The sequence below is a fragment of the Schistocerca piceifrons genome, chromosome 11, assembly GCF_021461385.2.
Source record: "Schistocerca piceifrons isolate TAMUIC-IGC-003096 chromosome 11, iqSchPice1.1, whole genome shotgun sequence".
Lineage (NCBI taxonomy): Eukaryota > Metazoa > Arthropoda > Insecta > Orthoptera > Acrididae > Schistocerca > Schistocerca piceifrons.
The window spans coordinates 51,052,940-51,078,859 of NC_060148.1; the positions used below are offsets into that span (position 1 = coordinate 51,052,940).

The 25,920-nt window shown below is 43.3% G+C and overlaps 1 protein-coding gene across 1 annotated transcript in view; it reads right to left on the bottom strand.

The window, feature by feature from the left end:
- The window catches only part of LOC124720356 (ankyrin-3-like), a 59,981-nt gene that overhangs the window by 21,187 nt on the left and 12,874 nt on the right, over positions 1-25,920 (bottom strand). Inside the window, exons 4-5 of the mRNA XM_047245684.1 lie at positions 6,671-7,232; positions 2,109-2,258 (exon numbers count right to left, since the gene is read on the bottom strand). Coding sequence (XP_047101640.1) covers positions 2,109-2,258; positions 6,671-7,232 — 712 coding nt within the window. The remainder of the gene's footprint in view (positions 1-2,108; positions 2,259-6,670; positions 7,233-25,920) is intronic.

Genomic DNA, 25,920 nt, shown 5'->3' on the forward strand with positions numbered 1-25,920 from the left:
GCAAATGTTAAACAAGTATTGTACACCCAGTATGGCGCAAGTTTTCAGCTGTTACTAAATACTGAAACGTCAAAAACTAATTTGAAGAAAAAGTGCAGGAAATCACATAAAAATTAAACTTCACTCTACAACATTCCATAACCTTATTCTCCTGATGGATATTATTTTTACATCTTTTCCTTCATAATGACCCATCATCATTTCCTTTTGACGACCATAACGAACTTGTACATAATTATTTATTCACATTAAAGTAATATTTTAGTTACAATGCAAAGATGTAGCTGTAACACCAATTTGATACAAATTTACTTTAGGAGATGGGAAACCACCACTGAAATGATAGCTTTCACCCGACACACCTATTCATTCACTACATTTGGAGAGTAAAAGTTGTTTATGGTACCTTTGTCAAATAACTGCATGAGTGGACCAATTGTGGTCTGAACAGGTTGTAATTCACACTCTGTTCCCACAAAAATATCTCGAGAAACACTATGATACATGCTTACACAAACATCAAAAATTAACAAATAAAATTCCGATCCTTGACAATTATAACTTATACACTCCTGGAAATTGAAATAAGAACACCGTGAATTCATTGTCCCAGGAAGGGGAAACTTTATTGACACATTCCTGGGGTCAGATACATCACATGATCACACTGACAGAACCACAGGCACATAGACACAGGCAACAGAGCATGCACAATGTCGGCACTAGTACAGTCTATATCCACCTTTCGCAGCAATACAGGCTGCTATTCTCCCATGGAGACGATCGTAGAGATGCTGTATGTAGTCCTGTGGAACGGCTTGCCATGCCATTTCCACCTGGCGCCTCAGTTGGACCAGCGTTCGTGCTGGACGTGCAGACCGCATGAGACGACGCTTCATCCAGTCCCAAACATGCTCAATGGGGGACAGATCCGGAGATCTTGCTGGCCAGGGTAGTTGACTTACACCCTCTAGAGCACGTTGGGTGACACGGGATACATGCGGACGTGCATTGTCCTGTTGGAACAGCAAGTTCCCTTGCCGGTCTAGGAATGGTAGAACGATGGGTTCGATGACGGTTTGGATGTACCGTGCACTATTCAGTGTCCCCTCGACGATCACCAGTGGTGTACGGCCAGTGTAGGAGATCGCTCCCCACACCATGATGCCGGGTGTTGGCCCTGCGTGCCTCGGTCGTATGCAGTCCTGATTGTGGCGCTCACCTGCACGGCGCCAAACACGCATACGACCATCATTGGCACCAAGGCAGAAGCGACTCTCATCGCTGAAGACGACACGTCTCCATTCGTCCCTCCATTCACGCCTGTCGCGACACCACTGGAGGCGGGCTGCACGATGTTGGGGCGTGAGCGGAAGACGGCCTAACGGTGTGCGGGACCGTAGCCCAGCTTCATGGAGACGGTTGCGAATGGTCCTCGCCGATACCCCAGGAGCAACAGCGTCCCTAATTTGCTGGGAAGTGGCGGTGCGGTCCCCTACGGCACTGCGTAGGATCCTACGATCTTGGCGTGCATCCGTGCGTCGCTGCGGTCCGGTCCCAGGTCGACGGGCACGTGCACCTTCCGCCGACCACTGGCGACAACATCGATGTACTGTGGAGACCTCACGCCCCACGTGTTGAGCAATTCGGCGGTACGTCCACCCGGCCTCCCGCATGCCCACTATACGCCCTCGCTCAAAGTCCGTCAACTGCACATACGGTTCACGTCCACGCTGTTGCGGCATGCTACCAGTGTTAAAGACTGCGATGGAGCTCCGTATGCCACGGCAAACTGGCTGACACTGACGGCGGCGGTGCACAAATGCTGCACAGCTAGCGCCATTCGACGGCCAACACCGCGGTTCCTGGTGTGTCCGCTGTGCCGTGCGTGTGATCATTGCTTGTACAGCCCTCTCGCAGTGTCCGGAGCAAGTATGGTGGGTCTGACACACCGGTGTCAATGTGTTCTTTTTTCCATTTCCAGGAGTGTATTTTATCGAAAAATACAATAAAGTGAAATTCTGTGTTTGGATAAGATCACTTGGCTAACGCCCTCATAAGTGGTATAGTGAATGTGGAAATCGTGCATGTATAGCGACAGTACTCACCTCAGGAAAGAGACGGAAGCATCATCAAATGTGGGAGTGGGGCAGGTAGCTGTGTGCTTTGCATCTGGAACAGGAGCCCTGCTGCAGTTTTTGTGGCCCATGTGCAGCTCACTGGTGGGGGTGACCTCGCTGTCTCCAGCGGCTGGAGTGCTGTGCAGAGACACAGGGTGTGGTCACGCAGTGCACGCAGAGGACAGAGGGCAGCCTACTGCAGACAATGCTGCTGAGAATTTGTCCAGACACAACTAATAGAACACACACTTTCAACATCAGTAGTGGGTCCTCTGAGACACTTACCCCTGTGCTAATCGGTTTAGCCCCCACACTAGTAGCATCGCTTAGCAAACAACAGGCTGAATAAATTAAAGTACAAATAAAAGATACAAGCTAAGGTCAACATTTAGGTAGAACTGATATGACAACTAGTCATCAGCGTAGTTTAAATACATAAAAACAACATTCCCACAGAAATAAAAATGGAAATAATCTTTACATGTTCAACTTGTACCATTATCATCAGATAGTATCGGTAGCTGTTAGCGACTTGGCTGTAGGATGCACAGTTGGTAAACTACAGAAGAGTAGATTCTGAACTGTGCACCAAAAGAAATTTAGAGAAGCAAGGGTTACAGAATGTGTGATACTGAGCAGCTACTCCCTTAATACGTTTAACTGTCACCAAAATAGGCAAGTAAATATATTTGTTTCACATTGGCCAACGAGCATTCTCAATAAACTAGCGAACATTGAGCATTAAGATAAAAAAAGGCAAAGTACTCTATACATACACTTATGCAAGATATGTAATCGTAAGTTGTTATTCGAATGAAAATAGAAATTCTGTTTAATTCTTATATTCTACATATACAGTTCTATGAGACTGTGATAAGGAGATTTGCTGTAGAACGAAGGAAAGAGTTGGATTTAAATTAAGGAGACATGGGTTACATAACACAGGAGACAATGTAAAGTTGTGTAAAGACGCATTAAATCATTATTAGTCATTACATGTGACTAAAGTAAACTGTGGTTGCTACAAGTGAGGAGAAGATACAGATTGATAAGTGGAAACTCTATCAGTGATGGAAGCATACATAGCGTGTTTGGAAATTCTCTTTACAAACTACTAGGACTTTTAAAGGGGAGAGAGCACGTAGTATTTTGTACAGGAACCCCGTCTGGAAACGTACTGTATGCATTCTACGACAGTTTGAGTTCACATGTTTAAATCATGCAATTCTGCTTCAGGAAGTGAATTAGGCATGATGTAGTACAGTTATTAGGTAACAGTCCGAAAGTAAACATAACGAAGCATCCATTTATCAGTTCCGCACATTTGTTTTCATTAAAACTTAAACATTACCTTCTGCATGTACAGTATGCTAGGTAGATTTTTTGTTTTGGGGTAATGTGAACACACAATATTTAAGTGATAATACAAACAAGAGGCTTAGCTGATAAAGGGATCTTTCGCTGTGTTTCTTTCGAATTTTTATCTAATAACTGTACTGCATCACGCCCAACTCAGCTGCTCAAGCAGAACTGGATGAGTTAAACATCTGAACTGAGACCGTCATAGGAGGGAAACGGTATGTTTCTGGACATGGATTCCAGTTCTCACTCCCCTCTACAAATCATATAAGTCTCTAACGGAAATTTCTGAACACACACACACTCACACACACACACACACACACACACACACACACACACACACACATATATATCACACACATATATATATATATATATATATATATATATATATATATATATATATATATATATATATATATATATTGAAAACTATTGGGCGTTAGGATTTAATGGTGCATTTGTTAAGTGATATAGCATATAAAAATGATAATGAGACAAAAGGTCTTATGAATACTCATATTGTGGGAGATGTATCTGTAACTGCAATGTATGGGCTAGGGAAGGTCCTAACACTGTGAAGTTCTTTGGGCAGCCTTTAGAAACAGCATGGAGAAGTACAAGCAAGGCCGGCAGGTTGCTAGACAACTGACAGATGTTCCACCAAGAAGCACATACAGCGTTTTGACTAATAAAACCACCTCTCCTAATGTGCTAGAGAATGGGAATGTCCAAATTACAGCATATATCCTTTGGAACAACTGAACAAAATGCGAAAGGAAATGGGAAGCGTTGTGTGGATCTGCGCATTTTGTGGATCTTTCTGAGTTGTAGAGACTGGTCTGTTGTCTCCTGAAGTGGCCGCAGGCTGTTTGAGGAGTAAGTACCTACAGCTTCCTGCAGACGTACTTGTGTCACCTCCTGCAACGGAAGTCTTCCTCATGATTCTATTCAGCCCCGCACCCTTCTTCTTGGAACCTAGCACACATCTTAAGACGTGTATCTTATAACACTGTACTACTTGGGGAGAATAAACAAAGTTTGTTCTGTAACCGTAGGTATATTTCAGAAATGAACATAGAAAGTGAAGGAGAAACATAGAAATCAAACTGCAGTAGTAATGTGGAAATAGCGATCAGTCTGACCGTTTTCTGTACAGCACCTATTTTTTCCAAGGTTTAATATTTATGTCATGACAACATCAGAGATGGAAAGTTTTAAATTCTTTTCTGATCTCTTTGAACTGCGCTGCAGAGTTCCTGGTGTTAATGTCGGACTACACGCTTGTTGATCAACGTCATCTTTCCTTTATGCAGCATATGTCACTTGTAAGTATCTCATTGTGAACACCAGCAGAGACAGCAGAGAACAATATATGTAATAGTGAGTAAAGAGATTTATAGTGAATTGCACAGCACACAGAATAAAGCCTGTAGGCTCGCTGCCCTGGCTGCTCGTACTACACATCTTGTTGTCCACGGTACATCTGCTGTGAGCAGCACATCACTGTGTCCACCACTGAAATGGCAAATTTACCACTTATTCAGATACTTTACACCAGAACCTATAAGGCTGTTCCACATATGCAGTTCAGTACAAGTAATGACCGCAAATAATGTTAAAACCACTTATAAATCAACGAATAATTTAGTTCTAAGATGACTTTTTTAACCTAACCTATCCGTTAATAAACCCAGTTGGATCTAGTACTTCTCTAAATCAAGCAGGTGTGAATATTACAGTTTAACAAGTCAAGGCTGCATAATATTAAACACGAATTCTTTACAGACGAATGGAAATGGTAGAAAGCGAGCACGGGAAGACCAGTTTGGATTCAATAGAAATGTTGCAAGACGTGAGGCAATACTGACCCTACGACTTATAAGATAGATTAACGGTAGGTAAACCTACGTTTGTAAGATTTGGGGACATAGAGAAAGCTTTTGAGAATGTTGAGAGGAATACTCTTTTTCAAATTTTGAGGGTGGCAGGGGTCAAATACAGGGAGCGAAAGGCTATTTACAATTAGCACAGAAACTAGATGGCAGCTATAACAATTGACAGGCATGACAGGGAAGCAGTGTTTGGAAAGGGACTGAGACAGAGCTGTAGCCTATCCCTGATGTTATTCAATCTATATATTGAGCAAGCAGTAAAGGGAAAAAAAGAAAAATTAGGAGTAGGAATTAAAATCCATGGAGATGAAATAAAGACTCTGAGGTTTGGCGACAACACTGCAATTCTGTCACAGACAGCAAATGACCTGGAAGAGCAGTTGAAAGAAATGGACAGTGTCTTGAAAGGAGGATATAAGATGGACATCAACAAAAGCAAAAGGCGGATAATGGAATTTAGTTGAATTAAATCAGGTGATGCTGAGGGAATTAGATTAGGAAATGACAAACTTAAAGTAGTTGATGAGTTTTGCTATTTGGGGAGCAAAGTAACTGAAGATAGTCGAAGTAGAGGGGATATAAAATGTAGACCAGCAGTGGCAAGGATAGCGTTTCTGAAGAAGAGATATTTGTTAACATCGAGTATAGGTTCAAGCGTCAGGAACCCTTTTCTGAAAGTATTTGTATGGAGTGTAGCCATGTATGGAAGTGAAAGATGGATGATAAATAGTTTAGACAAGAAAAGAATAGAAGCTTTCGAAATGTGGTGCTACAGAAAAATGCTGGAGATTAGATTGGTAGATCACATAACTAATGAGGATGTATTGAATAGAATTGGGGGGAAGAGGAATTTGTAGCACTTGACTAAAGGAAGGGATCCGTTGGTTGGACATATTCTGAGGCATCAAGGGATCACTGATTCAGTATTGCAGGGCAGCGTGGGGGGGGGGGGGGGGGTTAAAACTGTAGAGGGAGACCCAGACATGAATATATTAAGCTGGTTCAGTAAGATGTTGGTTGCAGTAGGTACTGGGAGATGAAATAACTTGCACACGATAGAGTAGCATAGAGAGCTCCTTCGAACCAGTCTGTGGACTGAAGACCACAACAACAACATTAATCTAACATGAGAAATCAATGAAAGCATCGCGAGATATCAGAAAATGTCTGTCAGTGATGGTGTATTTTGCAGCACACATACACGTAAAGATACTCAGGGGCTGGAAATACACGCACACACACAGAACTACACAGGACTGGACAACGTAGGCATGTAGCTTGTCTTGTGCTTACCCGGTTTCTGCTGCTGGCTCAGACAGCAGCTTGAGCACTTCAATCAGATCTTCAGGCTGACAATGTAGCGCATCTGTCCAGCCCTTCGTGGCCATCACGTGTAAAATATGAGTCTTTATGAAGGCGGCGGCGGCCTTCTTAAGGCTGCTACAGGAGTTCCGAATAGCGAGCACAGCTGTGGCCACCGCAGTCTCAACAGACAGCTGTGAGGCCAACTGCTGCTCGCACTGTGCCTTCAGGCCTGACAAGCCGTACTTATCAGCCACGACCAGCAGCTGGGGGGCCATTCTGGCCAGCTGCGGGGCCTGCAGGGTATACATGTAGGCCACGATATGGCGCAGCAACTGGCCCCCCACGTCTGGGACTGTGGCCTCCAGCGTGCCGTGGCTGAAAACAGCGGCGAACACGGGACTCCTGGCGGCCAGGACGGCCCTGTGCGCTGCCAGACGGGTGTCGCCCGCCACCAGAGTCACCATGGCGCTGTCTCCAGCGTCCAGCAGGGCGCCCAGGTCCACAGCTGCAGCCTCTTTCCCCTCCTGGACCTGTCCTGCTGTGGGCGATTCTGAAACACAGCGTCACTGAGTAGACCCTTCCCCTTGCACAGCACCCTCCATGTGAGAACATGCTTGAGCCACAAGTGGATCTGCGTCAACCATCACTTCCTAACACTAAATGAACTAGACTTCGCCATACCCCTGGTAATACCATGTGGGTCATTTTTACCCGCAGTAGAAAACCACCATTTTGTTCGTATCTGGGTGGTATTATGAGTGTCTTCATGTTGACAATACGTCTCTAAAATGAATAGTACACGGTCAAATATGAATTTTCTCTAAGTAAACATTTTTATTTTATTTTAAATGTTACAGAAGAAATTCCACAATATTTCGTAAATTTGGTAAAGCAATGTTGTAATGTTTTTCTTTATAAAAAGATTGAAACTGAATCAAAACATATTGTTTATGTGAGTATTAATAGTATTTTTCCTTTTATAGAAGAATAAGATAAGCACCAAATATTAGTGAAACATTCTAAAAAGCAGTAGATGACTAAAATGCTCTGCATTTTTTGTAGTTATTGCAATGAAGGAAAAAAACATAAGAACAAATTACTTCAGACTATAATTACAAATATTTAAGTATATTTAAGAAAAAGGACGTGACAGAATTGCCTACTCTGGGACAACAGTTTTTGTTCGGCATCTTTTGCACACATACTTGTTGCACTTGACGTTTTATTTCCCTTTGTAGTTTTGTTATCTGCAGGAAACCTGAATTTGAGAAGAACTTCGAACTCCTTATTGGCCAATGCCAGTATGGAGTGCCTGTACGGGGAGACTGAGTTTTGTCTGAAGTGTGTAAGAGGCAGCGAGGTCATCTGCTACTCTGAGGATAAGGTCCCGCCGTGAAATCTTATTAGAGGTTTTTTTTTTTTGGTCATTAGTCTACTAACTGGTTTGATGCGGCCCGCCACGAATACCTTTCCTGTGCTAAACTCTTCATCTCAGAGAAGCACTTGCAACCTACGTCCTCAATTATTTGCTTGACGTATTCCAATCTCTGTCTTCCTCTACAGTTTTTGCCCTCTACAGCTCCCTCTAGTACCATGGAAGTCATTCCCTCATGTCTTAGCAGATGTCCTATCATCCTGTCCCTTCTCCTTATCAGTGTTTTCCACATATTCCTTTCCTCTCCGATTCTGCGTAGAACCTCCTCATTCCTTACCTTATCAGTCCACCTAATTTTCAACATTCGTCTATAGCACCACATCTCAAATGCTTCGATTCTATTCTGTTCCGGTTTTCCCACAGTCCATGTTTCACTACCATACAATGCTGTACTGCAGACGTACATCCTCAGACATTTCTTCCACAAATTAAAGACGGTATTGGATATTAGTAGAATTCTCTTGGCCAGAAATGCCTTTTTTGCCATAGCGAGTCTGCTTTTGATGTTCTCCTTGCTCTGTCCGTCATTGGTTATTTTACTGCCTAGGTAGCAGAATTCCTGAACTTCGTTGACTTCGTGACCATCAGTTCTGATGTTAAGTTTCTCGCTTTTCTCATTTCTACTACTTCTCATTACCTTCGTCTTTCTCCGATTTACTCTCAAACCATACTGTGTACTCATTAGACTGTTCATTCCGTTCAGCAGATCATTTAATACTTCTTCACTTTCACTCAGGACAGCAATGTCATCAGCGAATAGTATCATTGATATCGTTTCACCTTGTATTTTAATTCCACTCCTGAACCTTTCTTTTATCTCCATCATTGCTTCCTCGATGACCAGATTGAAGAGTAGGGGCGAAAGGCTACAGCCTTTTCTTACACCCTTCTTAATACGAGCACTTCGTTCTTGATCGTCCACTCTTATTATTCCCTCTTGGTTGTTGTACATATTGTATATGACCCGTCTCTCCCTATAGCTTACCCCTACTTTTTTCAGAATCTCTAACAGCTTGCACCATTTTATATTGTCGAACGCTTTTTCCAGGTCGACAAATCCTATGACAGTGTCTTGATTTTTCTTTAGCCTTGTTTCCATTATTAGCCGTAACGTCAGAATTGCCTCTCTCGTCCCTTTACTTTTCCTAAAGCCAAACTGATCGTCACCTAGCGCGTTCTCCATTTTCTTTTCCATTCTTCTGTATATTATTCTTGTAATCAGCTTCGATGCATGAGCTGTTAAGCTGATTGTGCGATAATTCTCGCACTTGTCAGCTCTTGCCGTCTTCGGAATTGTGTGGATGATGCTTTTCCGAAAGTCAGATGGTATATCACCAGACTCATATATTCTAAACACCAACGTGAATAGTCGTTTTGTTGCCACTTCCCCCAATGATTTTAGAAATTCTGATGGGATGTTATCTATCCCTTCTGTCTTATTTGACTGTAAGTCCTCCGAAGCTCTTTTAAATTCCGATTCTAATACTGGATCCCCTATCTCTTCTAAATCGACTCCTGTTTCTTCTTCTATCACATCAGACAAATCTTCACCCTCATAGAGGCTCTCTATGTATTCTTTCCACCTATCTGCTCTCTCCTCTGCATTTAACAGTGGAATTCCCGTTGCACTCTTAATGTTACCACCGTTGCTTTTAATGTCACCAAAGGTTGTTTTGACTTTCCTGTATGCTGAGTCTGTCCTTCCGGCAATCATATCTTTTTCGATGTCTTCACATTTTTCCTGCAGCCATTTCGTCTTAGCTTCCCTGCACTTCCTATTTATTTCATTCCGCAGCTACTTGTATTTCTGTATTCCTGATTTTCCTTTCATCAATCAACTGAAGTATATCTTCTGTTACCCATGGTTTCCTCGCAGGTACCTTCTTTGTACCTATGTTTTCCTTCCCCACTTCTATGATGGCCCTTTTTAGAGATGTCCATTCCTCTTCAACTGTACTGCCTACTGCGCTATTCCTTATTGCTGTATCTATATCGTTAGAGAACTTCAAACGTATCTCGTCATTCCTTAGTACTTCCGTATCCCACGTCTTTGCGTATTGATTCTTCCTGACTAAAGTCTTGAATTTCAGCCTATATCTGCTCCTGGGTACGCCTTACAATCCAGTATCTGATTTCGGAATCTCTGTCTGACCATGATGTAATCTAATCGTAGAGGTACGTAACTTAAAAATTGTGCGAGCGTTAATCATGGCGAGGTCAAAGAAAAGACACTTACTTACAGGGCATCGTTGGGTAACAACTCTGAGACTGTAGTATCTAGCGATTTGGTCAAAAACATCTACTCCATCCTTAGTGTCATTATAAAACTTCACTGTTTCTGGAAGTTACTTCTCAGTATTCTCAGTCTTCTGACATCCAGCATGCATGTTACTCAGGATACGGATATATTTTACGTTTTCCCATCGTAATCTGTGAGGAGATGGTCGCCTGACTTGTGAGTGTGTTGCATACAGTGTGTCGTCTCCACTTCAGCGCTCATCTGCCTGTTTAATTTAGGTGAAGAAGCTGTCAGTCGTGACGTTCCATAAGGGCGACGCGACTGACATCTGCTGTAGTGTAAGAGAACTGTTAGCAGTGCTCCAGACAGTAGTGTAGGGGGGGGGGGGGGGCGGTGGGATTCTGCACTGTATAATATGTTGTCTCGAATGAAAAACAGCCCACAGTTGCTCTAAATTTTGTTTATTTTAAATCTAGACCAAGGTTTCTGGTATAATAATATAGCCGTCTTCAAAACTCATACACACAAATAAATGAATAATGTCTTAGACCAGCAGCTCTGTCAAGACAAATAAAATAGTTTCAAAACACATAAGCCTGTTTCGAACATAAATAAAATTACATATGGCAACGTATGTCCTCCGCCACTACCTCTGTTATACTGTCGCTGCCACGATGAAAGTAATGAAGTATAATATGTCATATGTTATTCTGTAGTTTTGCAATGTTACTCCGCGTAGTTCTGCATGTCGCCAGTCCATAGAAAACGGAAAGCCTCGCTGACATAATGTATCATTCTAGAACCGAATACTTCGTATTTAATGTTCTTTTTGGCCCGAAGTATAATATACTCTAACAGCTCGTGAATAACGTCGAGGCGTGCCCAGATCATATTTAGTGACAGCAAACCGGTGTTACCTCATATCAAACTGTGCGTTAAATAGGTATGGGTCAAAAATGACCCACATCGTACTACTGGTATAACAGATAAATTTTTCATACTTCCAGGTGTGTGAGCTAGGGGGGATGAAATTTTGGTAAGTTGTACAACCCCATAAATGATGAAAAGTCACGGGAGCGTTTCGTCGTGCGATGATTAGAGAGGCGGGTAACGGCCTCGAAAATCCATTGTGGGTCAAAAATGACCCACATAGTACTCCTAGTAGAAATATTGTTCTTCACAAGTCTGTACAACAATACGACATTCTTCCTGTGTCAAAATAATAAGTCACGTGAATACCCACATATCCTTAACGACACCATTTGATCCAGCACATCTTAGATTCCACCTTCAATGAAGTGGACAAAGTCATGACGAAACTGTATTACTAATGGTTTGTGACAAAACGGCGACAAATCAGCGTCCATGTACCTGTCGTGGATGGCCACGTACTCCGACACTTTGTTGCTGATTTAGGAAATAAAATCGCTGGAGGAGTAAAAAGAGAGGAAAAAGTAAGAATCCGAACAAAACATAGAAAAAAGATGTTAGCCTCTAAAACTGACTGCTAACACGCCAGTAAAATGCTTCCAAAAGCGCGTTTGTTGTGTTGCATCTTGTAAATGTGTGATCTGGACTCTGTGATGTAAGGAACTGAAAAACGGAATACTTTTGAAATGTGTTGTTAAAGGCACACCGTGAAAAGTCAGAGGGACTAATAAGATAACAAACAACGAAATCAATAAAATAATGCTGGCTAGAAGGGATTTGTTGATTATCTGTTTAGGTGAAATGGACATATATATATATATCATCAGAAAAATACCAGAGGAAGTCCACGGTTGAAGTTCGAGAATCAAACTACGAGAGATGCCAGCTGCTACAGCCACACGCAGGTGGCAAAATCATGGGATAGCGGTATGCACTTTCACATATGGCGGTAGTCCAGCCTACAAAAGGTATGAAGCGGCAGTTTATTGGCCGAGCTGTCGATTGTATTCAGGTGATTCACATGAAAAGGTTTCCAGCTTGATTATAGCCGCACTACGGGTATTAATAAACTTTGAACGCTGATTAGGAGGAGGAGGTAGACAAATGGGACATTCCATTTCGGAAATCGTTAGACAATTCAACATTTGGAGATCCACAGCGTCAAGAGTACCGCTGACCACAAACAAGGCAGTGGTCGACGGCGTTCATTTAGAGGCCGAGAGCAGCGGCGTTTGTCAGTGCTGAGAGGCGAGGAACACTACGCGAAACAACCGCAAAAATCAATGTGATACGTACGATAAACGTATCCGTTAGGACAGTGCAGCGAAATTACGTAAATGGGCTATGACAGCAGGTGGACAACGTGAGTGCATTTGCATAACGGCGGGACTTCCCCTGTAGCCCTTCTCCTGTGCTCGTGATCCCATTGGTTGGACCCTAGACGACTGGAAGACGGTGGTCTGATTGGATGAGTCCCGATTAAAGTTGGTAAGATCTGATTGTAGAGTTCGAGGATGGTGCAGACCCCGACGAAGTCATGGCGCAAGTTGTCAACAAGACACAGCGTAAGCTGGTGCTAGCTTCATACTGGTGTGGACTGTGATTACATGGAGTGGACTGGGTCCTCTGGTCCAACTGAGACGATCATTGGCTGGAAATGGTTATGTTTGGCTGCGTGGAGACAATACACGATCGGGCTGTAACTATGAGATAAGTATTTGTTCGCTAAGTATAAAAAAAAAATTGATTACCACATGAAGCTACAACAATTCCAAAACTTTTCTGTGCCTAATGCAATTTATATATTTCCCCTCACTTTGCAAATTTGCCAGTATCGTACATTCAACTTTATTTAGTATACTCTGCCAAAGAGGACGGTGTCTTCTGTAAGTACTGTTTGTTTTTCGCTATGGCGAGTCTGGTAAAGGTAGTAATCAAAATGTTACAGCCCTGGAAAACTCCAGGTTTCTGGTGTGGAAGCATGATCTTCAATATTTCAACATCCAGGCGTGCAGTACTTACTATATAGCTACTCTAATCCATTGTCAAAATTTTGTTCACATGATGATGAACAAGGCAAAAGATATGAAACATCGCCAGGACTAAGGCTTGGTGGAGCAGGTGGGAAGGAAACAGAAAAGGGCTAGACCCTTTCATCGATGTGGTGATTATCTGTGGATGTCAGGAGATTGCATTAAGGCCCCTTAATGACTTAGATCCTACTGAAGTTGATAAACAAGATGACAAGTACATGGGTAACTTCCGTGCAATTATAAAGCACGTTTCTGAGGACAGGCCTGTGACTGTGCTGCATCTATGTGGGGGAATTCCTGTGGGCCTTATGCATTCATACAACAGAACTACCATTTAGCTGTTTATTCTCACTGTGGAGCTCATAATTTCTGCAAAATCCATCTGTTTTTCGTTATTGAGTATCCCAGTTGAAGCAAAAAAATTTCTTAGTTCCATTATTGTCTGTTCGAAAGGAAAATTAACTGTCACAATTTATAATTACAATCAGACTATACCTCCTCTGCGTTTCCGAACAAAATACAATTCAGTGGATTTGGCTCCACCTAGATCCCTGGAGCCGGAACTCAACATTGAAATGACCAACAATCAGTGAGAGCTCTTTTCCAAATCAGAAGCCTACTTCTCGCCGCTAAGTTGTCGTCATCGATAGCGTAGAGACAGTAGCATGAATCGGCCAACTCTCGTCGATGGGAACCGTCCACAGTGATCCCTGGGTTTCCTTAAATAGTTATTCTTCAGGAAGAACCGTGCTGTCCCACTCTAACTCGTGACCATATACGGGCACGGTTTGCGATAAGGCCAGCGACCTCTTACTTTTGCCTTTCGAGATATCTATTGGTCTGTAGTTCTTGGTGCGCCTTCTGAAAATCTTGCGTGGCTGTTATGGACTGCATGAGTGTTACATTCTGTGGCATACATGGTACAACCATAATTCATATTGCCACTGCCCGCCATTCTCCCCCAAAAGTGCATCTAGGCCACAGCAGTCCCTGGAGGCCTCGACCGTGTTGGAGCATTCACCATTCTGGGGGGGGGGGGGGGGGGGGGGGACTGGATCCACTTCTATTCATATGGGATGAGAACGTGACGAATTGTGGCTGGCCACAGGAGGTCTTGGGTTGGGGGAAATGGTAGATGGCGCAAAGAGAGTCGCATTACAGGCATCTGGAGTGCACCCATTAGTGGTTTGTATCCATGATGGGCCCATACATCATACATATGCCAGCAGCAACAGCCTCTTTGCAGCAACTGGAATTCAAACATTGCCTGCCAAATCAAATGGAGAATAAATGGAGGGTGTCCACAGCTGCACTGGATCCTGCAAAGAAAACCTACACAATCCATTGATACAAGAAGGTATGTGGCTGTTCTGATTCTAGGGAAAATGGTGATTTGTGAGGATGACCATGTGGACTGATGAAATTAAATTGAATAGCAAGAATCAGAATTCTGTTGATGATAATTGGGGCCATTGTCAGTGACAAAGGCTTGTGTGACGCCTTTAAGGGCGAACAACCATGCAACAATCTGGATCGTCTTCGCTGAGGTTGTGAATGGCATGAAAAACACAAAGCAGAACCCACTGCTCACAATCAAAATCAGACGCCACACAGATCCAAGCAATGGGCCAGCAAAGTCCAAATGAAGACAGGACCAATGAGTCACCATAGGAGGCCATGGAAAATACTGACAGGAGGGCACACCTTGCTTGTTTTGACATGTGAGGCACCCTTTCACCATTCTCGCATTAAATGTCTCCATACCCTTCCAGTGGATGTATTGCTAGGAGAGTCAAAATGACTTCCCAATGCCATAGGGTTCTGGGAATGAGGACCTGAGCATGGCCCATCGCGACCTTTATCAGCGCAATGTGATGCAAGGATAAAGACTTTTGCTGCGTGCCGGCCGCGGTGGCCGTGCGGTTCTAGGCGCTGCAGTCCGGAACTGTGGGACTGCTACGGTCGCAGGTTCGACTCCTGCCTCGGGCATGGATGTGTGTGATGTCTTTAGGTTAGTTAGGTTTAAGTAGCTCTAAGTTCTAGGGGACTGATGACCTAAGATGTTAAGTCCCATAGTGCTCAGAGCCATTTGAACCATTTTTTTGCTGCATGCTTCAGAAGGCTTGGAGGTCTGGGTACATGAGACATTACTTTGTCTGCAGGCTGTCTTTCTGTTGTATAATGCAAATCCTCCTGGAGGACATGGCCTGTCACTGTGTGATATCCCACAAAGCGTGCATCACTTGGAAGATGGGTCTTTGATGATGGCAGTCTCACTGTCCTCATGAAAACAGACTTCTGGATCCTCATGAAATTCTGGGTTGTGACTAACATGAAATCGCGATAGGATATCGGCATTGGCATGGGCGGCATTAGGGTGATATTGGATACAATAGGCATATCCTGAGAGAAACGGGGCCCACAGTAGCAAGTTGCTGAATACTTGAAGAGACGCATTAGAGGCTTATGATATGTCATGAGTGTGAAACGGTGGCTATAGATGCAGGCAGGGAAGCGTTTGCTGCCAAAGATGATGACCAAAGCCTCCTTTTCTATGTAGTTCCGCTATCCTGCTGTAAGTATCTTGGATACAAATGCAGTGGGTCGCTCCACGCCATTCTCAATATGGGACAAAAGTCTGCCAGTCAGTATCGGCCACTAATACCAATGGTTTCGTTGGATTGTATGCCATGAGACAGGTAGGTCGAAGAGGGCCTTCTTCAGGTTTTGGAACACCTTATTACATTAGGATGGCCACTTCCAGGGAACTCTGTTACAGAGCGAGTGGTGCCAGCATCGCTGAAGCATGGGGCATGAATGGTCTATAACAGTTTGGCTGACTTCGGCTGGAATGCATCTATCGAGGCTAGTAATTTTTGGATGGTAGGCACACAATGTAGTGTGAGCCATACGCCTGATGTCCTGAAGATGTGTCCTAAATATTCGATCTGGTGGATGAAAAAATAACATATGCCAAAATGAGATTTTCACTCTGTAGCGGAGTGTGTGCTGATATGAAACTTCCTGGCAGATCAAAACTGTGTGCCTGACCGAGACTCGAACTCGGGACCTTTGCCTTTCACGGGCAAGTGCTCTACCAACTGAGCTACCGAAGCACGACTCACGCCCGGTACTCACAGCTGTGAGTCGTGCTTCGGTAGCTCAGTTGGTAGAGCACTTGCCCACGAAAGGCAAAGATCCCGAGTTCGAGTCTCGGTCGGGCACACAGTTTTGATCTGCCAGGAAGTTTCATATCAGCGCACACTCCGCTGCAGAGTGAAAATCTCATTCTGGAAATATCCCCCAGGCTGTGGCTAAGCCATGTCTCCGCAATATCCTTTCTTTCAGGAGTGCTAGTTCTGCAAGGTTCGCAGGAGAGCTTCTGTAAAGTTTGGAAGGTAGGAGACGAGGTACTGGCAGAAGTAAAGCTGTGAGTACCGGGCGTGAGTCGTGCTTCGGTAGCTCAGTTGGTAGAGCACTTGCCCACGAAAGGCAAAGATCCCGAGTTCGAGTCTCGGTCGGGCACACAGTTTTGATCTGCCAGGAAGTTTCATATCAGCGCACACTCCGCTGCAGAGTGAAAATCTCATTCTGGAAATATCCCCCAGGCTGTGGCTAAGCCATGTCTCCGCAATATCCTTTCTTTCAGGAGTGCTAGTTCTGCAAGGTTCGCAGGAGAGCTTCTGTAAAGTTTGGAAGGTAGGAGACGAGGTACTGGCAGAAGTAAAGCTGTGAGTACCGGGCGTGAGTCGTGCTTCGGTAGCTCAGTTGGTAGAGCACTTGCCCGCGAAAGGCAAAGGTCCCGAGTTCGAGTCTCGGTCGGGCACACAGTTTTGATCTGCCAGGAAGTTTCATATCAGCGCACACTCCGCTGCAGAGTGAAAATCTCATTCTGGAAATATCCCCCAGGCTGTGGCTAAGCCATGTCTCCGCAATATCCTTTCTTTCAGGAGTGCTAGTTCTGCAAGGTTCGCAGGAGAGCTTCTGTAAAGTTTGGAAGGTAGGAGACGAGGTACTGGCAGAAGTAAAGCTGTGAGTACCGGGCGTGAGTCGTGCTTCGGTAGCTCAGTTGGTAGAGCACTTGCCCGCGAAAGGCAAAGGTCCCGAGTTCGAGTCTCGGTCGGGCACACAGTTTTGATCTGCCAGGAAGTTTCAACATATGCCAAGTTTACAACAAAGGTAAGCTTCTGTGAATGGGGAGAAGAACAACATCAGCTGTATAGTTTCCTACAACCAGAAAATTGTCAAGGTAGCTCATGGTCCCTGAGACGTCTTTAAGTGTAGCTCATCGCCCCCCCCCCCCCCCCCCCCCCCCCGTGAACCATGGACCTTGCTGTTGGTGGGGAGGCTTGCATGACTCAGCAATACAGATGGCCATATCGTAGGTGCAAACACAATGGATGGGTATCTGTTGAGAGGCCAGACAAATGTGTGGTTCCTGAAGAGGGGCAGCTGCCTTTTCAGTACTTGCAGAGGCCATAATCTGGATGACTGACTGATCTGGCCTTGTAACACTAACCAAAACGGCCTTGCTGTGCTGTTACCGTGGACAGCTGAAAGCAAGGGAAACTACAGCCGTAATTTTGCCCGAGGGCATGCAGCTTTACTGTATGGTTAACGATGATGGCGTCCTCTTGGGTAAAATATTCCAGTGGTAAAATAGTCCCCCATTCGGATCTCCGATCAGGGATTACTCAACAGGATGTCGGTATCAGAAGAAAGAAAATTGGCGTTCTACAGATCGGAGTGCGGAATGTCAGATCCCTTAAATGGGCAGGTAGATTAGAGAATTTAAACAGGGAAATGGATAGGTTAAAGTTAGATATAGTGGGAATTAGTGAAGTTCGGTGGCAGGAGGATCAAGACTTTCGGTCAAGTAAATACAGGGTTATAAATACAAAATCAAAGAGGGGTAATGCATGAGTAGGTTTAATAATGAATAAAGAAATAGGAGTGCACGTAAGCTACAACAAACAGCGTAGTGAAAGCCTTATTGTGGCCAAGATAGACATGCAGCCCATGACTACCACAGTAATACAAGTTTATATGCCCACTAGCTCTGCAGATGATGGAGAGATAGATGAACTGTTTGATGGGATAAAAGAAATTATTCAGGTAGTGGAGGGAGACGAATATTTAATAGTCATGGGTGACTGGAATTCGAGAATAGGAAAAGGGAGAGAAGGAAACATAGTAGGTGAATATGGATTGGGGATTAGAAAAGAAAGAGGAAGCTGTCTGGTAGAATTTTGCACAGACCATAACTTAATCATAGCTAACACTTGGTTCAAGAATCATAAAAGAAGGTTATATACATGGAATCATCCAGAAGATACTAGGAGGTATAAGATAGGTTATAAAATGGCAAGACAGAGATTTAGGAACCAGGTTTTAAATTGTAAGACATTTCCAGGAGCGGATAAGGACTCTGACCGCAATCCATAGGTTATAAACTGTAGATTGAAACTGAAGAAACTGCAAAAAGGTGGGAATTTAAGGAGATGGGACCTGGATAAACCGACTAAACCAGAGGTTTTCCAGAGCTTCAGGGACGGCATAAGGGAAGGATTGACGGGAATGGGGGAAAGAAATACAGTAGAAGAAGAATGGGTAGCTCTGAGGGACGAAGTAGTGAAGCCAGCAGAGAATCAAGTAGGTAAAAAGACGAGGGCTAGTAGAAATCCTTGGGTAACAGAAGACGTATTGAATTTAATTGATGAAAGGAGAAAATATAAAAATGCAGTAAATGAAGCAGGCAAAAAGGAATACAAAGGTCTCAAAAATGAGATCGACAGGAAGTGCAAAATTGCTAAGCAGGGATGGCTATAGGACAAATGTAAGGATGTAGCGGCTTATCTCACTAGGGTTAAGATAGATACTGCCTACGGGAAAATTAAAGAGACCTTTGGAGAAAAGAGAGCCACTTGTATGAATATCAAGAGCTCAGATGGAAATCCAGTTCTAGGCAAAGAAGGGAAAGCAGAAAGGTGGCAGGACTATATAGAGGGTCTATACAAGGGCGATGTACTTGAGGACAATATTATGGAAATGGAAGAGGATGTAGATGAAGATGAAATGAGAGGTACGATACTGTGTGAAGAGTTTGACAGAGCACTGAAAGATCTGAGTCGAAACAAGGCCCCAGGAGTAGCCAACATTCCATTAGAACTACCGACGGCCTTGGGAGAGCCAGTCCTTACAAAACTCTACCATCTGGTGAGCAAGATGTATGAGACAGGCGAAATGCCCTCATACTTAAAGAAGAACATAGTAATTCCAATCCCAAAGAATGCACTTGTTGACAGATGTGAAAATTACCGAACTATCAGTTTAATAAGTCACAGCTGCAAAATACTAACACGAATTCTTTACAGGCGAATGGAAATACTGGTAGAAGCCGACCTCGGGGAAGATGAGTTTGGATTCCATAGAAATGTTGGAACACATGAAGCAATACTGACCTCATGACTTATCTTAGAAGAAAAGCAAACCTACTTTTCTAGAATTTGTGGACTTAGAGAAACCTTTTGACAATGTTAACTGGAATACTCTCTATCAAATACTAAAGGTGGCAGGGGTAAAATACAGGGAGTGAAAGGCTATTTACAATTTGTACAGAAACCGGAAGGCAGTTATAAGAGTTGAGGGGCACGAAAGGGAATCAGTTGGTGGGAAGGGAGTGAGACAGGGTTGTAGCCTCTCCCCGATGTTATTCAATCTGTATATTGAGCAAGCAGTAAAGGAAACAAAAGAAAAATTCGAAGTAGGTATTAAAATACATGGAGAAGAAATAGAAACTTTGAGGTTCACCGATGACATTCTAATTCTGTCAGAGACAGCAAAGGATTTGGAAGAGCAGTTGAACAGAATGGATAGTGTCTTGAAAGGAGGATATAAGATGAAAAACAACAAAAGCAAAACGAGTATAGTGGAATGTAGTCGAATTAAGTCGGGTGATGCTGAGGAAATTAGATTAGGCAATGATACACTTAAAGTAGTAAAGGATTTTGCTATTTGGTGAGCAAAATAACTGATGATGGTCTCAGTAGAGAGGATATGAAATGTAGACTGGCAATGGCTAGGAAAGCGTTTGTGAAGAAGAGAAATTTGTTAACATCGAGTATTGATATAAGCGTCAGGAAGTCGTTTCTGAAAGTATTTGTATGGAGTGTAGCCATGTATGGAATTGAAACATGAACGATAAATAGTTTGGACAAGAAGAGAACAGAAGTTTTCGAAATGTAATGCTACAGAAGAATGCTGAAGATTGGTAGATCACATAACTAATGAGGAAGTATAGAATAGAATTGGGGAGAAGAGAAGTTTGTGGCACAACTTGACAAGAAGAAAGGACCGGTTGATAGGACTAGTTCTGTGACATCAGGGGATCATAAATTTAGCATTGGAGGGCAGTGTGTAGGGTAAAAATCGTAGAGGGAGACCAACAGATGAATACACTAAGCAGATTCAGAAGGATGGAGGTTGCAGTAAGTACTGGGAGATGAAGAAGCTTGCACAGGGTAGAGTAGCATGGAGAGCTGCATCAAACCAGTCTCAGGACTGAAGACCACACCAACAACATAGTACCTCCAAGAAATTGATGTAACTTTGTCGATGCCAAACGGAAGCTATGTATATTGGAGCAATCCAAAAGGAGTGGCTATGATGTTTATGATTTCAGTCTCCTGGGAGCCGTTACGCAGTGTGAGGTGTAGATACGCATCATGAAGATCATTTTGGGCAAATAAGCATAATGAAGATCATTTTTGGCAAATACCATAGACCCAGCGAGATGTAAACAGTGTCCTGAAGCATGGGAGTGGTATATCTGACGACTACAGATTGGGCATTCACAGTGTCCTGGAAGTCACCACCAATGCAGCCAGCGCCTGATGGTTTCTCCACAGTCAAATAGGAAGGGCCCTTTGGCTGTGTGTTACTGGGATGAAGACGCCCGCATCCTGAAGATGTTGCAAGTCCTGTTGAGGCTTATCCTGGTATGCAAACTCGACGCTACGGACCTTAAATAATTTTGGAGTTTGGAGCTGCAGTAGGTGTAAGGGATATATGCGACTGGATCCCCAGGTTGCTCACTGGCAGAACACTGGTCCTAATTTAACCAAGATGTAGGTGGTGTAGGGAGAGGCCCAGTGCTTGGACTGCATGAGAATTGGCGCAGAACTCAAGCCCCAAGGCATGGAATAAGTCTATGCTGGACAGGTTAGAGACCTGAGGGGCCACAACCATCAGAATCCAAGCTGGAGTTACTGTAACGCCACAGTAGCGTTTGCTATGGAAAAGTCCTCTAACAGGTATGTCCTGTAACAGAAATGGTGTTTTTACTAAAACTACATAACTCTGTTGTGCAGGGGTGCCTGGAGGAGACTTAATGGCTTGTGTAGCCCAGTCGATTACTGTAGCTGATGGCCCAGTGTTAGTCTGGAAGGTGACTGGCTTGCTTTACAACTTGACTTGTATAGACAGCAACTGAGTGGACTGCAAGAGTATAGATAGGTACCAGCGCCGCTTCTGTAAAATATGGTTGGGAAGAATATTCCTTGGTGTCGCCCAGTCACCAGTCCACAGACATAGAAGTGGAGGTGTGGCAAATTTCAGCTTTGTGGGCACACTAACACCTAGTAACACAATTCACCTTGTGGAAATGGCATTGAGGACTGTCTCTGACTTGTGCTACAACCAATGTTCTTCCAATTTGGGTTATGTGGCAAATACCAGAATTGGGTCTTCGATAAAAGCTGCTGCTGTGGCAGCCTGCTCAGAAGCTCGAATGATAGGAAGTCATGAGATGAGCAATGGATCTTTGAGGTTCAGAAGATTCTATTGGAGGTTTTCATCAGGAAAGTGAGCTAAAATCTAGTCACAGATGAGAGCTGATGCACAAGGGATGCATTGTGGCACATGGGGACCAGCTTTCCTGGGAGAGACCCCGGACCCTAGATATTGATTTAGGAATGTAGATTCTGACAGCTAAAGAACTTGCATTGAGCCGCAGCAATGTGTATCTGAGCATTGAAGTTTTATACGGCTTTCATGCATTCATGACTGGACTATGGGTGCATAGTTTATGCATTGACGAGGCCTTTTGATTTGAATTGACACTGTCCACCTTGAGGGTCTGCAGTTGGCCACAGGTCGCTATAGGACAAGTCCCATACCCAGCCTATGTGCAGAAGCTGGGGGGGGGGGGGGTGTCACCAGCAGTTCCACCTACTGCATCAGGCATGCAAGTTCCTCACAGCTCCAACTTCACCCACACTCTATAACGTTGCTCATCCCACTTATTTCCTACCGTTGAAGAGCCACAATGCCATTTGCGATCCACGTGCACCATGTGCTGGAGTCCCTCAGTGAGGAGCCAGTACTGCCCCAAATCCAGGGTTTTAACTGCCTGCTGCCATGGTTACTGGAGAGACCCAGAGTGATTTTAGATTTGGGGCGCTACAAGAGAGATTACACTCCTGCTTCCGCTTTTAGTGACATATTTTCTGACATTTTACCTGGGCACCACAACAATATAGCTGTTTTTATGCACTTATCGCTACAGGGGGATCCTGTTGGTTGCTATGTTTTTTTGACAGATCTTGTCCTCAAGATCAGACTGCCTTAAGCGTTTACTGTCTTTTATGCAGAATTTTATGCGATCTTGCGGTCATTGGAGTGGGTGAGACGTTCTTCCAGTGATAAATTTCTTGTCTCATCCGATTTTCTACGTTCCCTTCACCCTGTGAGACGTTTGTACTCAGCAGGGAAGCTAGTCTCTGCTCCATCTACAACGACTGGGGATTTAGGTGTCTTTTTGCTGGGTACAAAAACACATCGGAATTGTGAGGAATGAAAGGACAGATCTGGCCGCCAAGAGAATTGTCTCGATTCTCAAGTATTACAGGGTGCCATCCTCCTGCATGCTATCACCTCGATGTTGAGCTTAAGAGTCTTGCATCCGTGGGAGGGTGAGTGGCTGGAGGAGACTTTGGTCCACAAAGAAAGCTCTGTTCTGGAGAACAGATGTAGCGTAAGTGCATAGGAAACACGACAGAACCCAAAACACATGTGCTGCATTGCACTTCGTAATGTATTCAAGAGTTAATAAGAATCTAGATACTTGTATAGAATTCTTCTACCTAGGAAAAGCGTTCTACAGCGTGAAATGACTAGAAATACCGGGAAATTTGGGTATACAATGATATATATAGGAACACAAAAGAAGCTATAAGAACGGAAGACTATGAGAAAAGAGATGTGCTTAATGAGGGTGTAACTTAATGGAACGGTGTTTCTCCGCCACTGTCTAATCTGTACATTTAGGAAACCGTAATTAAATAAAAGACAAACGTAGGAGATGGATTAACAGTCATGGTTATAAGTGCCATGGGGAAAATTCGCTGAAAACATTACTGTCAGTGAAGATCAGGAAGAATTATTAGGTCTGTTGTGTGGAATGGGGAGTCAAATGAATGCAAATATATACTTAGTGTGAACAAATGAACGATTAACGTAATGAGGAATACCAGAAACGAGATTAGCGTTAAATTTAACGTCAAAGTCTGGGATCACAAAATAGATGAAGGAATTTTGCTTCCTTGAAAGCAAAATTACAGATGAAGGACAAAGTAAGGCGGATTTCAGAGGCAGACATGCAGAGGGAAAGATGGCTTTCCTCCGTCGAAGGTGTCTACTACAACCAAACATAAGGAAAATATTTCTAAGATTTTACGTCCTGGTACGAATTTTCAACATGGAACGTGAGATAACCAGTTCTACTCTGAAGGTAAGAGGTTGGCACAGGGTGGAAGTTGCGACAGTGCATCAGACTAGGCAGAAGGTAAATGACACAAACTGAACAGGTACATGAGATGCTCAGATGTCACTGACATTAGACTTGCAGTGTATATCCTACAACAACTAACTCCCAATATTTTACATGAAAGTTATGAGTCACCTGTCTGTAACCACTGGGTAACTCAACCAAACCATCCTGCCTTCCAGAAATATACATCACATGATGTGGCAGTACATCATGTAAACAGCTGAAAACCTACTCTGGGGAACTAGATGGAATACATAGATATCATTCATGTTTTAATGCAACACTTCACCACAGTATTTGTCTTATCAAAACGAAATACACCATCATATGAACTCTTTAGAAAAAGGTGCCCTACACAAAATTCCAGGGAACTCTAATTGGATGTTACAAATGTGGAGAACCTCAAATTATTAAAATAATTAATTCATACAATCAAATGTATTGAATTCTTTGCAATTAGGAATAAAAATAATTTGGCTTTCAGAGGAATATTCCTATCTTTGTATTTCTGTATACCTTAGAGCGTTGACACAGAAATTGTTCTTCTGTAAATAGCTTGCGTGATTTGACTAAAGCCTTTGTGCTGTTCAGCCTGCTATTAGCAATTATAAAATCAGTAACTCATCAGTTAACCGGCTAAAAACTTGTCTCATCACAGGAAGTTTCTGTGACATCAGAACAAGGAGTTACATTTTTGTATAGCCTAGCGTCCCCTTACGCTTCAAGTTTCTGGTAACAATCTGCACACAGCAGGCGTTAATTATGTGTGAAATTAAATTAATGCTTACAGACGACACCAACGTGGTTACTTAAAATTTATGATCTACAGACATCAATTACGTCCCATTCTAGAATGACATTTTGTTTACCATGTGGTTCCTTGAAACAGTGTACGTATCAACTACACACTGCCGGCCGCGGTGGTCTCGCGGTTCTAGGCGCTCAGTCCGGAACCGCACCACTGCTACGGTCGCAGGTTCGAATCCTGCCTCGGGCATGGATGGGTGTGATGTCCTTAGGCTAGTCAGGTTTAAGTAGTTCTAAGTTCTAGGGGACTGATGACCACAGATGTTAAGTCCCTTAGTGCTCAGAGCCATTTGAACCATTTTTGAACTACATACTGCTTCGAAAATGTAGACCAACTTGTAGTTACTTTCTGTAACGTATTGTTACAGAAAGCAAATAGCAATAATTTGATGGACATTCACTCAGATAGCAATCATAATAGGGAACATGACATATCTCACACTGTGAAGAGGAACATGGTTTGTTATTGATTTACTAATGTTACTAACAAGAGAATCATAATGCTACTGGTATAGTTGCAGTATGTGCCATGTAACTGGCTCTTAAGGTCATACCTGTCTTCCTAAAATAACCATTATTTCCAAGAAAAGAGAAACTAGTATGTTGTTCAAAATAAACTGAAGGAGTAAGTGCTACAAGTTATCTATATAGATGGGAATACTTAACACTCCTTCAAAATTTACTGTTTGTGTCCATGTGAAGGTTCTATGGAACTATGTTTTACATGAAAGCAAATCTTCAGCTGAACCACAATAATGACATCCACTATTAATTTAAAAACTCTGCCACTTATGAAAGGACACGTTGTAAGCAAACGTACCATAATTTTGAACCCATATCTCAATGAATTTAAACAGATAAGAAACAGGGATATAACGTAGTCAGCACAAGCATTACAATTTCTGATGGATACCTCCTGAGATGATTACCATTATCAGATTCCTGTTTCTGATTGGTTATATAAAT